Source organism: Chanos chanos, chromosome 10 (assembly GCF_902362185.1).
Source record: "Chanos chanos chromosome 10, fChaCha1.1, whole genome shotgun sequence".
NCBI classification, from domain to species: domain Eukaryota; kingdom Metazoa; phylum Chordata; class Actinopteri; order Gonorynchiformes; family Chanidae; genus Chanos; species Chanos chanos.
Window position 1 is genome coordinate 21,726,012 of NC_044504.1, and position 14,057 is coordinate 21,740,068.

Genomic DNA, 14,057 nt, shown 5'->3' on the forward strand with positions numbered 1-14,057 from the left:
AGAATGTTAAGACTATAAGGTTTAAAGTTAGCGTTAAGTTACTTGTTGTCTTGCTTGTTGTCATGTCTCACCTGACAGAATGATAAATGGTAACATAGGCTAGTGTACAAGAGGTTCATGATAACAGTGTTTTAAAGTTTCAAGAGATCATTTTCCGTTTTGTTTGTGTCATATATGCGACAGAGCAGGAACACTGCTTCCGGTTTCAGAAAATGGAAAAACGGGATATTTTATGGTTTTGTTTTCTTAGGATTTTATTTTTGGCTAAACAGGAAAATGAAAAATGACTTGTTTTTTCATTATTCATTTTTGGATTTTAAAATGAAAATCAAAATATCATTTATTTTTCATTTTCTCATTTCTGTTTCTGAAGGCAAAATAGAATGACCAAAATATACATGGACCTAGGTGCTGCAGTTATGAGTGTTATCTTATAAATGGCATGCTGTAACATTATGAAAGCAAGGAGGTTCAAGAAGAGAAATAACTGCATTGCAGAATTACATGAGGGAACTTTGTGCAAAGTATTAATTTTTATTTCTTCTGAATCTGTCAGTGCAAATAGTGCAAGTGAAAAACAATGCTGTGTGGTAGTGAAGGAGCTAACTAAGTTTGGATGGCAGCTGTGCAGAGATGTTCAGTTAAATATTTCATTTAAATATTCAGTTAAATATTCATTCAAATATTTTCGTGTAATGATAAAGAACAAAGACAAAACATATGTCATTCCCCTTCCAAACAATGTAGAAACAGACTAGAAGAGCTGTTACTATATCCCAGGGCTTTTGATATGATGTGCATGTTGTCCTGTCAATATCTGCAATAATCCAACATGAAATATATGTTCAGTTTTTATTCACATACTGAATTCTGTTCATCTTATATGCTGACCACTGTTAACTCCATGTTGTAGTAAGCCTTTCATGAAGTTATTGTGCGTTTTAGAGGAGTGACATTCACAGTAAGTTTAGGACATTGTCTAAGGATAATCCATTGATGTGACCTAAGAGGACTCTCAATGTCATACATGTATTAGTTAATCCATAAACAGAGTTATTTGTTGTGTCTCTGTACTTTCTGTACTTCCTTGCATATTTAAAACAATGTTAAATGCATGTTTTAATTATACATTACAGACAACATACCAAGGCATTAAAAGGCCTTAATTTAAATCATACCTTTTGAAAACATATTAAAGTACACTTAAAGTGCATGTAATTAAAACACATTAAATTAAAAACATACTTTTGTTACTCTTTGGATACTTCAAATATATTTCTAACATATTTAAGTATACCTCTTTTTTCACAAGGGGAGGATAGCAGTTGGTATCTCAGAACAATGATGTGAGCTAATTACAGTTGTCACATCTCAATTATTTGACCATTTTTCACTCTATTCTGTGAGCAATACTATCATTCATCTAAAGATTATGTCCACAAACAGTCTTCATTCATCCACTTTACATGTAAAACAACAGCTACACCAATGGTGGGGTTCTATTCAGGATTGCTCTTTAAATGGACTTGAAAAAAATCCTCAAAGTACATCAAAACAATTTCCTCCATAACACTGGTGAGGGTACTGTTATCAAGTGCTCTCATAATGGTACCTACGGTTGAATCTTGAACTATGGTAAGGAAGAACTAAGACAAACAAACAAACAAAAAAAACCATTTTTACATTTTTATTTGTCACACTTGCTTCACACCAGGAGGAACTTATAAAAAATAAATAATAGCTCAGTCATTAATTTTATTATATAATAAGAAGCCTTTTATGTATGGTTTTTACTATATTGCCTTTGCCCCTAAGTTGGACTTTGAACCTTCAAGCCTGCTTCATTTTGAATTTAATATTGAAATAATATTGAGTTCAAATACAAACTAGACATTAATGCCTATTTTAATTAAATATATTATGTATTGTAATATTTATTCACATTTTCTTGTATTTTTCATAAAAAAAGAACCCCTGTCCCCTGGCCCAGCCATTCAATGGGGGTAAACATGGCTGAAGAAAGGAGTGACCTCCATAGCACATATTTCATATGAATGTAAAAACAACTGGACCAACTTCATTTAATATTGTGTATTTTGTGTATATTTAATGTTAACTCTAAAACTGACATTAGCAGGCTAACATATCATGAGATTTTAAAAGAAGTACGATGAAATGTCATTTTCACAACAGTCATTTCCACAACAGGAAATGATGATTTCCTCCTAATATTAGAGTGAAATATGTATAACTTAACTAAATCATCACAGCCACTATCAGGATGTGTTTCTACACAGAATGAAGAAATAAACCATAGTAATGTATAGTTGAAGAATCACCCTTACTCCAGTGAGTATGAATCATAAGCAAAACTGTTTATAGAATACATAATTACATTTTAGACAAAAGCTGAATCCAGTAAATGCCTCTGTTCAATAACTGTAAGATAACGTCTTTTGCAGAGTCCACTCCATCATATACACTGGCCTTCATAGTCACTGTATGTATTCAAGTAAACCAGCAATCACTCTGTAAAGACCGTTTCAGTCTACGAGACTGCTAAGAAATACTGCAAACCAGCGCAACACTAGAAGCAACAGTGGAAACAGACAAATTACCGAAGGGTTACTGGGGTCACTGGTACTGGAAGGTTCAGTCACTGAGTATGACTGTTTTTCTCCGACATGTTCTTCTCTCGGCTGACGGGTTTCACCAGAAAGCTGCGTCAAAGCTATGTGACTTCCGACAGTACTTGTGTGACTCTTTGTACAAGAGCATCAACTGTGCGACATGTAATGTCATGAAATATTAATGATGTTCATTTTAGGCCAAAGAGTTCCCAACTATTGTCTCTCTTTTCAGGCAAAGAAAATGAATTGACATCATCTTTGAAAGCTGATACAGAATATATTGTATCTGATTTATTTGTCTCTTTGTTGTTGATAATACGGCTGTTTATTTGTTTATTTTTACTATTGCTTCTCCTGTTGGCTAAAGGTAAAATCGGAGTCTATGATTTTCTGCTATCAAGATTGGTTTTGTCCAAACCGAAAACGGTGATTCATTATGCCAGTCATAAATGGGCTCACAATGTGACAACCGTAATATAAAAAGCTGCTGGTCAGTTTGACATGTTTTTAACTGTCAACGGCTGAGATGATTAAGAAAACCTTTCTCACGTGCAAAAAAAATCAGCTGAATGTGAACCACTTACCTCTACCTGTCTGTAGCATGATCATTCCAGAGCGCATGATTCCGTGTGATGCGAGGAGCGGGGGTTTTGTCACGTTCTAATGGCATTAAGCAAAGACAATTTTTTTAGATTTCAGAGACACATTGTGTTTGATACTTTTTTTTCTTATTAGGCTACTTGAGGCATTCCATAGAGGCAATCGAAGGCACTAATGAGGAGCCAAAGAAATGGAGTGCACTCTGACAAAAACAAAATTTGCTTATCGCTCAGGTGAGATTTGCAGGGGATTTTTGATCATTCAGAGCGGCCAGTGTGGTGAGACGACTTAATTCCGGGAGTGGTTAGCTGTGACATCAACAAAAGAGGAAACACTTAATTTTAACAGTTTCATTTTAAGTAACCCACAAGCCACAATATTCGTTATTCATTGGAAACTCGCGAGATGTTTGCCCTAAAGCTTGCTGTCCTAGCGATGGGTTGAAGCACATTTGACAATATGTAGGTTAAGTATATGTTCGTTATTTCTAAACAATTCTTCAAGGGGTTCTCTCCTGCGGATATTGCCACAATTTTCACCTATTCCCGTTGTTGCTGCTTTATTTGCTTGTTTGTTTGTTTTGTTTTGTTTTTCTTATGGTTATTTAGAACTGTGAAGTTTCCTGAAGCGAACTTCCGTTAGCACGGCGACACACGCTCGTACATATACTGTTCAAGTACGCACGCACTTAAATCGTCTGACTTGGAGAGTGGGAAACAGCACTGAGTGTCTATCTCTTATCGCGGCAGCTACTTAGCCTACAGAAGTCTCATACAGCGGAAACCGGCATCTTACACTTATGTGTGACACGTTCGTTCTAAACATGACCAGTTTGAAGACATTTGGTAAGTATTTGTTTATTAGATTCATTCCATCTCAGGTAAAAAATATAGGCTAACTCAGAATTTAGAATGTGTGTATGTCATGAAATAGCCTTACCCAGCCACCCCAACTAAGTCCCACAGCGGGTCTAATTTGCCCACCGCATGAAGGTAAGAAACAAACCAAAGCCGTTAATAGAGTTTCCATGTTTTCTCGGTTTCGGTCATTTCACCGATAGAATCTTACAAGATTCTAAGATTCTTTTAAGTTGCCGCTGTTTATTAGTCATTTGTTAAGTTATTTGTCTCTGCAAATTTGATAAATTAGACAACTTCGCTATAGCATACAGGTGTTTAATCGTTAGTTTTAAGGTTCGTGGAAGATTCATCTCTTATTATGTTTTAAGTCCATGGGCAGTTGGTACTTTTCACAAAGGATTTTCTCCCCTCCCTTGACAACAGACTTGACCTTTTATAATGCAGATGATCAACTTTCTGTTCTCGGTCGGAGTGTAGCACATATTTGCGACTAATTACGGCTGTTCACGAAAATCACCTCTGGTTATTAGCAGCTTCTTATCAGAATTTATCATCAGACTGAGCCTTTCCCCAGTTCCTAATGTTAGATTACTTAGTAACTGTAGACATACAAAGTTATCAAAAGAGATCTCAGGAGTTTAGTCTGCAAATTTTCATAAGCACTTTATACCATCACTCTTTCCATCCTTTTTTCCGCGTAGTGGGTGAAGCTACATTTTTAGTTGCATGCTTGCATATGTAACATGACAGTGTCAAGGAATTAGTGTGTATTCTCTTCAAAATAATTATGAACATTTATTTTCTCTTTGTCCTGCAAAAACCCCTTGTCTACATCTACAGTTATTTGAAACATTTTGAAACAACTTTTTTTCCCTTCACCCTCTTTAAACTAGAAGTGTATGGGTGGCCAAAAAAAGAGAAGAGAGAGTTGAAGTGCGTTGTGGAATGGTTGGCCCTAGAGGGATTGTATTATGATGTGGTTTACATTTCATCTCTTGAAGAGCATACAAAGCAAGTAGCTACATGCTCCTTACATTCCCAGGCTAAACAGAGACAGTGAAGAGCTGAATCTGGGAGTATGACTATGTAGCTGATGAAATAGGTTTCTCATACATCTCAGTCGTACTTCTCACTTTAAGGTCAGCACTACTTACTCTAGTTAACACAGCAGGTGTTCTCTCTCTCTCTCTCTCTCTCTCTCTCTCTTCCTCTGTTGGGTGGCATTTTTTGAGAGATGCTTCATAAGGGAACCTTCATGGTTTAATTTACATTACAGAGTGCTCTTGGCATTGGGGGGCTCTGAGAACTTTATCTTAAGATTAAAGGAAACAAGTAACATCACCAAAAGAGAGGGTTTCATTTTTCTTTTCTGAAGGGAGAATGTTGAGGGATAGGAGACAATAGCAGTATCTGACATTGGCAGGGCATGGGGGCGGTGTTGTGGGGAGAGGGTGGGGTTAAAATGAGGTGAAAGCTTGTCTTTGTTCTGTTTGTCTATGAAGTTGTATATGTCTGTGCATGTAAATATGGTCATCTCAAAGAGAGTCTGCAAAGCATTACACATGAACAGTCTCTCACTATTTGTAACCAATAGGCCTAGCTTTTCGTTTAAACTGTGCTGCTTTAGCTTCAGCAGCCTTACTGAGTGGTCTTGTCGATACATGTATGTACAGTATGTATGGACTGATAACTGGAGGGAGGTGTGTGTGTGTGTGTGTGTGTGTGTGTGTGTGTGTGTGTGTGTGTGGGTGAATGCTTGCAAATTGTGCTGGTTTATTTGACTGCTGAAGTCTGTCCTTCCAGCTTAGGCATGTTGAGACTTATTACTCAGCATGTATTTTGGTCCCTGTGTAGAATGACAGGATTATTAGTCTTGGAGAAGGAACTAGATAAACTTATAAAAGAAATGAAATCAATCAGAATAGTTTGGAATAAAGGTTTTTTGAAAGTTTGTTGTTACTGAAGAATAAATGTTGTTGTGCTATACTTATGGAATTCTAAAGGCACCAAGTCCGTTTCTCACTTTGTCAGTCACTGAGTTACTAACTGATTTGCTCAGTCACATATTTGCTTGCTTACTCACTCACTCACTCACTCACTCACTCACTCACTTAAACATCACTCTTCAGTTTTCACTTTTCATTCATTCGTTTATTCATTCATTCTTCCATTCACTCATTTAATCATTCAGGTGGTTTATTTCTAGCACATGTCAAAGTCATCCTCTGGATGCGTGTTGTTGGAGGACTAGTCTGTAATGGACCAGACCACAGAGCTGCTTCATATTCACACTTAAAACACTCCTCAGCACATTCCTCTAGGTGTCCTGTCTGTTTTCTTTGTAGATGACATATCTAATATTATATGAATCAACACCATGAATGAAGTTTGATTTCAGAATGATGATATTTTATATAAGGGATTGAGTTATCTGAATTTCTTTGCCCCTAAATTGTTGGGCAAGATTTGTGGATCAGGGATCCAGGTAATTTGTTAGATGCTGAAATGCTGTAACCAGGGAGACCATTCAAATCATTGACATTGGGAAATGAATCACAAAATTTTGGTATTTTTCACGGCTAGCCAATGTGACTAATTTAATATGGATCCAGAACGAAACCTGCTATTCTGCCTTTAGATAACCTGTAACCTTCTTCTCACATACATTCCCCGTTTTCAGAATTTTTTCATACTCATGCTCGAAAATCTCTAATGCACTATTGCTTTTTCTTTTTCTCATTTGTGATACATCTATATAAATACATACATGCACACATTTACACATATATGGGGATTGTTAAAGAGAAACATAACTAACAGAAATGTATGGTGCTCAAGTTTTTAAACATGTTGATTTGAAACAGGGCTGATTTCACCTTGATAATTGCAAGTTGTCGTGTGCTTCCAATGATCTGAATGTCAACCAAGATGATTCAGAATTAGATCTGTCCATGTTGCTATTTCCCTTGATGCAGCTAGGTGTATGAATGTTCGTTGATCTGAGTTGGGCTTTTTTTTTCTCTCTGTAGGGAGAGATGTCTCTGAACCAGTGGAAGACACAGACCCCAGCTGTTTTGTGGCAGAAATGGTTTGTCATCCATCCTTATTTTATTATGAGCATAATCATAAAGTCTCTGTGTCTCTGAGTGTAATTTTTAAAGATAGATGAGAACAGAAAATAAATCTATCACATTGTTTTCCCGAATACTAAACATAAGGCAGTCCTGTGCCTGCTCTCCAGGCATTTGCATTTGAAATAATATGTTTCTCTAAGAGGACTGCAGAGAGTCACAGCTGTACATCAAGTAAAACTTTCAGCTGGTTTATTCAGCAAGAATTAAGATTAGTTCTGCACTAATTAGGTCTAAAAACTCTTGCTGAAGATGCCCCTGGTACATTGGTCTTATATCAAAGACATCTTTATATACCTTTACATATATCTATACATATATCTTTACATATCCTTACATGTGTAAGACCAAACAACTTCCTCTTTCTGAGGTCTCAGACATACTCTGATCAAACACTTTTCCTGTTGCTGATAGTGGCCTTGAGTGAAACCATCTTATGTTGCCTGTATTTCCATTTCCTCTTAAATTTGTCACAATACGTCATGGTATAAATCATTTTATATACTGTCTCTATAAACAAAGAACTGTTGTACCAGTCCCTTTAAGTTTTAAGGGTAAAGAAATGCTCCCTCATTCCACTATACTGGTTGATAGGAATTCATATTCTTCGGCAGATACTGTACTGCGCTGACATGCAGTTAAAAGAAGCTAGTTGTGTGTTACTAACTTACAGTATGGTTACATGTACGGTTACTGTATTTAACAAAAGGGTAGGTATCTGGAGCCTCTGATCTCAGTTAGGCTAAAACAGCACAAAGACCCAGTAACAGACGAAGAAACATGTCACAACTGGTCTGTCTCATTAGCCCAGACATCTGCAAGTATTATTTTTTCCCCTTAAGTACAATCTCTCTCTCTTTTTAAATGTGTCTCTGCTTGAAAACCGGGTGGTGCTAGAGCAGAGTATTAAGGGCAGGTAGATCTGTTTGTCTGTTCACCTTGTGAGTTTGAGGTGTGATTGGGCTAAAAAGTGTTGTATTTTGTGCAACTTTATACATTATGTCTTTTTGTTCCCCAGTCCCTGAAATCAAACTATCCTGTTCAAGTAACAGATCCACAAGGTATTGTTGGCATTTTTCACCCTGATGTCTTTCTACAGTCAATGGTCTAATTTTAAGGATAATGGTCAGTGTAAGGATATTCACTCACAAACACTTAGAAATAAACAACAAAATCCAAGCAGTCAGTTGATAACTGGTCGGTGCCCTTTTCTTTTTAAATTAAACTGCAGCAGAAAAACCTGCTTCATCAAGGAAATTTCAGAGACGCTTCATTGTGTAGCATTGCTCTTTAACATCATGTAAATAAATGCTTTTATTTTGTATTCCATGCAATCAAGTAGAACAGAGTACATGAGGAAGCATCAAAAATTCATCAAATATTTCTTCCTAGACACTGTAACGCTGCAATTCAGCTCCATGCTCCCTGGATATCTCACTCCCTCCATCAACAGGATAAGACAGGTAATGGCTGTAAACTTCAAACCTGGCTTCTACCCTTAGTTAGGGGCAAAAGGCAAAGAATTGAAAAAAAATATGTTTTTGCCCAAGTCTCCATCATTGGCTTTAGGAAAAAGGAACACTTTTCAATTCTTCAATGAGTGCTTTGGAATCTTCATTCAAGAGACATTTTATTTGTCCATGTAGGCTGGATTAATTTGCAAATTGTTAAATTCATTCACTGTATTATACTGTATTTGAGAGTCAGGATATATTCAACAGAATACTAGTAGTAGAGTCACGTGACTGAATAGACAGAAAACATATTCAAAATATTCTTTTTTGGAGCTGTTTATAGCACACTGTAAAAATATTGTCTATAATTATAATTCTAGAATGATCATGTCTTTTTAAAGAGTCAGTATGCATTAAATAGTTTGTATGTATATTTATTTCTTTGTTGATTTGTTTACTAAAGACACTGCCTCATTTAACTCAGAGGACTAAATAGATGTCCAAAAAAACCCCAAACATAAACTCTATATAGCAGTTTCTTCAGATACATTTTAGGTCCACCTAAATAAGTGGGAGGATAGGTGTCAGTAGTACCATGCTTCCTGAAAGTAGAGTGACCTTTCTAATTCTGGCTTCTGACTCATTCTTGCCTCATGAGTCTCATCAGTGACATAGTGGTCTTGGGGGTTGAGAATCATTTGGTCAGAGTTTTTTTAGTGAATCTAAATATTGACACAGCTTTGTTTTGCTCCTTTATCAAACATCAAATGGATCTCTATGTCCCCTTACAGCCAGTCGAGGATGATGGAAGTGGGTTAATTAATCCAGGATCAATTTCAGCTGGTAAATAAATTAGAAATTCAGTTGTAAATTTTGCTTGACTGTTAAAATGAATAAGAAACTTTCTACTCAGCTTTTTACTTAATGAGAGTTATTTGTGGGGGAGTTTCTATTAGTCACACTATTGCATGTTGGTACTTTCCATCCAAGCAGTAGACCATCTCATTAATTATTTTACAATTTTTTTTGTTGGACATTTTGCTCTAATATCCACTAGATCGCCATCATTTCTTCTCACAAATGTGTCATTTCTCTCTTTCTACAACTTTGAACTTCATAGATCTCCAGTGTTCATCAATTAGCCCATGTGAGAAATGCTGTTGTTCTGCTCCTCCTCCCAAAATAAGCGACCTGCTGGATGATGAGGACCTGCTCTACACACTGCGTCTGAAGCTAGACCCATCCCACTGTACCATCAAAAACTGGAAAAACTTTGCCAGTCGCTGGGGAATGACCTACGATGAACTGACCTTCCTGGAGCAGCGAACCCATGGATCAACCAATCAAAGTCCTACACAGGAGTTTCTGCTGCGCTACAGCCAGAAGTCAGTCATGGAGTTGACAGAACTCTGCCAGCTTTACCAACGCATCGATGTGCTGCGTCTCTTACAGCATTGGGTTGAGAATGACTGGCCCTTGCGTTGGCAGAAACAGCATTAGCAGAAATACTGGCAGAAACTTCCTCTACAAAAAGGAGTAAAGCATTGGGTTCTCTACAACTGAAAGGAATAACTACAATAATACAGAGGGGCAGAGAGCCAGTTGGTGGATGGTTGAGAAGTTTTTCAAGTGCTCCCAGAAAGGCATGAGAATAGGATGTCAAACCACAGAATGTCAACAGCACATTGGATAATCACTCAAAGTTTCTTCTAAATTTGAACGTAAAAAATATTGTCTTGCTTCAAAGGGCCTGTTGTTGGTTTCTGAATGTTTATCCATGATGCAATAAGCTGACATAAGATAGTATGAATACTGTTATGAAACTTATAAAACATCCATATAACTTCTTTTATGGCAAAGCGTTCATATCAGGTGTCACTGAGTAATGATGCTGATACTGATTTACTGCCATGAAAACTAGCTGTTCAGCTGTTATCTAAGACTAGTCTTATTAGTCTCAGTTTATTGTGTTCTACACCCAGATTTGATCACATTGACGTGCAAAAGAATAATTTACTTTCTTGAAGCTGTTTTCACCATAAAATTGATTTTAAAGGGAGTGCAAAGTTTATATTGACAGACATCAAAAAGACAGTACAGGCAGTTAACATTCATTGATGCAACTGTTGAATGGATATTAGCCATTAAATATATAGAGGGTTTTAATGTTTGTGTTTAAGGTCAACATCCCTTTACTGATTAGTGGATAGTGTGACTTGGTGAGAGTTCTAACTTTAAATGGTGTTAACAGTTAAAGCATTTCAATACAACGTATGAAAGGGATTTGAATACCCCAAACCATTTGAATACCACATATGAAAGGATTTTTTTATGAAGTACTCAGGATTAGATCAGATGTTTTATAGTTCTCTGAGAACACCTTAGAACTGATTATTTTGTGTAGAGCCAGGCTGATCGATTTGGCTTTTCAAGCAAATTCATTAAGGCAAAGAATTGGACATCAGTAGTTATAAAGGTATGCACAACAGTTCCCAAAATCCAGATCTGGGGGGGGGGGGCCTTGCTGCTTTTTGCCCTCATCTCATAATTACATTTTTTATTCCTTCCTCAGAATCAGATAACTACACAGGTGTGCATTCTTAAGCTGATTATAGAAAACAATGGTTGGTTGGTTTCAAAACTAGCAGGACTTTGACCAGGACTGAATTTGGTAAACTTTGGTGTGTGTGCTATAGTACTACATTTTATTTTCTAAAGACTGATATTAGATTCAGACCTTGATTTTTCAGACACAAAGCCAGGTAAACATGTATTGTAAGCAATTGTGAGTTTTTAATTGGTGAGGGGTCTGCTCAGTCAAGGGTTACAGTATCAAGAATCTTACACTCGAATACACTGCATAATTATAAAGAAATCAAGAGTATTGAATTCACAAATTATTATGTCAAAAGAAACAAGATGGCTGGGTTGATTAAAGATAGAGTACTCATAAACATGCACATTTTCCTTAAGTTGTTTGATTAAAAATGCAAAAGAATTTCATACACTCAGAATGAGATCTTAAGTTAATGTTAACTGCATTTTTCATCAAGGCAGGTCTTATTTACACACTCTAAAAATGAGTGTATTCTATTGTCATTAAAGTTTTTTGAAATGATCAGATCTCTCCTCAACAGTCAATTGCAACATCGGTGTTTTGACTGCAACATTATCTGACTTGAACGTTAAGAATTATTTTTGGAAGTGATGTAGTGCAGATTTTTAAGGGATATAATTTCACTGTTTAAGAGGCACAGACAGACTCATGTGATATCTGTAACACCTGGAGGAATTTTATAGAAGAGAGTACTTTTTTTTTACTCTTTTGTCCTTTCATCTACTCCTGTCTTCCATATTTGAGAGTGATGTAAAGGTGTGTAAATTGTGTAGAAGTAAGCCTTTACTTAGTCAGTGCAGAGGTGTATTCCACCTTGTTTCTTCCAGTATAAAGCACTTTACCACAAGAACAGCATTCCATCTCAGTGTAATTTTCATTTTGCAAAATGCATAAACTCATCTCGATTTGTACATTTACACCATCAATAAATGTGTCTTTGTACCTCTGTCAGATGAATAAATCTGGGTTGTTACATCAACTTCAAAATATCAAGTATTTCTCAGAAGAATGTTAAGATTTAAGCTTTCCACCCATACTGTCTTGCTTCATTTCTCTTATTTATACTGAGGCAAGAGAATTTTGTTTTGTGTTTTGTCTGTTACAGTGTCCTAATATACCTTAAATTTATTGTCAAATAATAATAAAACACATTTGTTTGTTCAGTATAAGTACAATTTATTTAAACAGTTTAATGAAAACAGCACTCACATTTTTACGGTTACCATTAAAAGATTAATGGGGACATGAGAATTAGGTTCAATACATGCGTTGTGATCCAGAGTGGTCAAAACTGGGTTTCATAGTGTTATCAGTAACAATACTGTGTATATAGAGAGTATAAGAGAACAGAGTTTTAAATAAAAAAGATGAATATATTAATCAGCACTTAGATATGGTATATGTATATATTAAGGACTATATTTCACGCTCATGCCTTGTATAATACTCAGTAACATATTGTCAGAGTAGCTGAATGTAATCTGGACAAGAACAACAACAAAAAAAGCACTTGTAAAAATTTTATATACATAAACATTATCACATAATTTTCAAAGTAAATAATTGCTGTATTGTTATAAACTGTTGTAAAGTCCATCATTATATTTATTGTTCAACATTCTGTTGTGCAAATTGTTTATAAGACCAAGACTATGTGACAGTGATGTGTAATGGCTATGCTCTGATGTCTTCAATGAAAATGCATTAGGGGTGATCGCATAACAGAAAAAAGATGCTACAAAAAGGAATCTAAACTAAGTCTTCCTCTTCCTCAGATTTGGTGGGCAAACAAAGCATGTTGTTTAAGCTTAGGGAAATTTTATCTTTCTCGTCTGCTTCTGGTGAATCAATAACAGGACAGTCTTTGTTAGAATCAGGTTTTGTGATTTTAAATGTACCTCTCTTTATTTTGGTGGGACTTTCCAAATCGGGTGATGCGCTGATCTCTAAGCTTGGTGCCTGTATCTCCCCTTTAAGGTCCAGTTTTCCTGAAGCCTCTGGTGCTGAGATGTCAAGAGAGGGTGTTGTTTCCTGTCTCCCTGCAAGATCCATGGATCGTGCCTGAAACAGTCTCAGCCTTTCTTTGATGTCTACAGCTGATGTTTGGCCCTGTCCCTCAACAGATGCACTTGGTGTTTTGGCTGCATTCCTCAGCAGGGGGGCTGAGAACATAGTGTCAGTCAGTCCTTTTACAGGGTCGGTGCTCAGGTCCACAGCTCCTGTGAATTCTTGCAAGAGGTTCTCAATGCTGTTACTGGGTAATCTGTGTGGCCTGAACATTGGTATGTCACCTTCTGGCATTTTCAGCTCTGCATCAGCAGTGACCTCCTCCCCTTCAACATCATGTTTCTCAACATTTAAGTCTGCATCTATTGAACTAGAAGATCCAAACCGTGGCCATTTGAAAGGCCACTTGAACTTACTTTTGGGCACCTCAACATCAGCTCCTGGAGTGTCAACTTGGACATCAGCCTTGGGCAGGTTCACATCCATATCAGGCACATCAACACTTCCCTCAACTTTTGGTGTAGACACATTCAGATCAGGTGTTTCTACATCAACAGAGATGTCAGCATCAGGGGATTTGACTTTTGGTCCATGTAACTTTCTGAGTGTCGGGAATTTGAATTTTCCTTTTGGTGCTTCAATGTCAACCTCTGGCACCTTCACATCAACATCAGGAGCTTTGAGATCAGCTGTAGGCAGGTTTATATCAACATCAGGTGTTGTGACATCTGCCTCCAGTTTAGTACCAGAGAGACTAA

At 36.7% G+C, this 14,057-nt stretch overlaps 1 protein-coding gene across 1 annotated transcript; it reads left to right on the top strand.

Moving 5' to 3' along the window:
- The first annotated feature begins 4,029 nt into the window (after window positions 1-4,029).
- On the top strand, window positions 4,030-10,175 carry edaradd (EDAR-associated death domain). The gene is made up of 7 exons (XM_030787331.1): window positions 4,030-4,085; window positions 5,737-5,738; window positions 7,120-7,178; window positions 8,240-8,282; window positions 8,614-8,684; window positions 9,467-9,518; window positions 9,796-10,175. The coding sequence occupies exons 1-7, from the start codon at window positions 4,030-4,032 to the stop codon at window positions 10,173-10,175; spliced, it is 663 nt and encodes a 220-aa protein (XP_030643191.1).
- The last annotated feature ends 3,882 nt before the right edge of the window (window positions 10,176-14,057 follow it).

What these genes read in the sequence shown, in the direction of transcription:
- edaradd (XM_030787331.1), top strand. Translation starts at nt 4,030, where the DNA reads ATGTGTGACACGTTCGTTCTAAACATGACCAGTTTGAAGACATTTGGT. An exon ending in TCAAGTAACAGATCCACAAG is followed by an intron (nt 8,283 to 8,613) that starts GTATTGTTGGCA and finishes ATTTCTTCCTAG; the next exon opens with ACACTGTAACGCTGCAATTC. An exon ending in TCCAGGATCAATTTCAGCTG is followed by an intron (nt 9,519 to 9,795) that starts GTAAATAAATTA and finishes TGAACTTCATAG; the next exon opens with ATCTCCAGTGTTCATCAATT.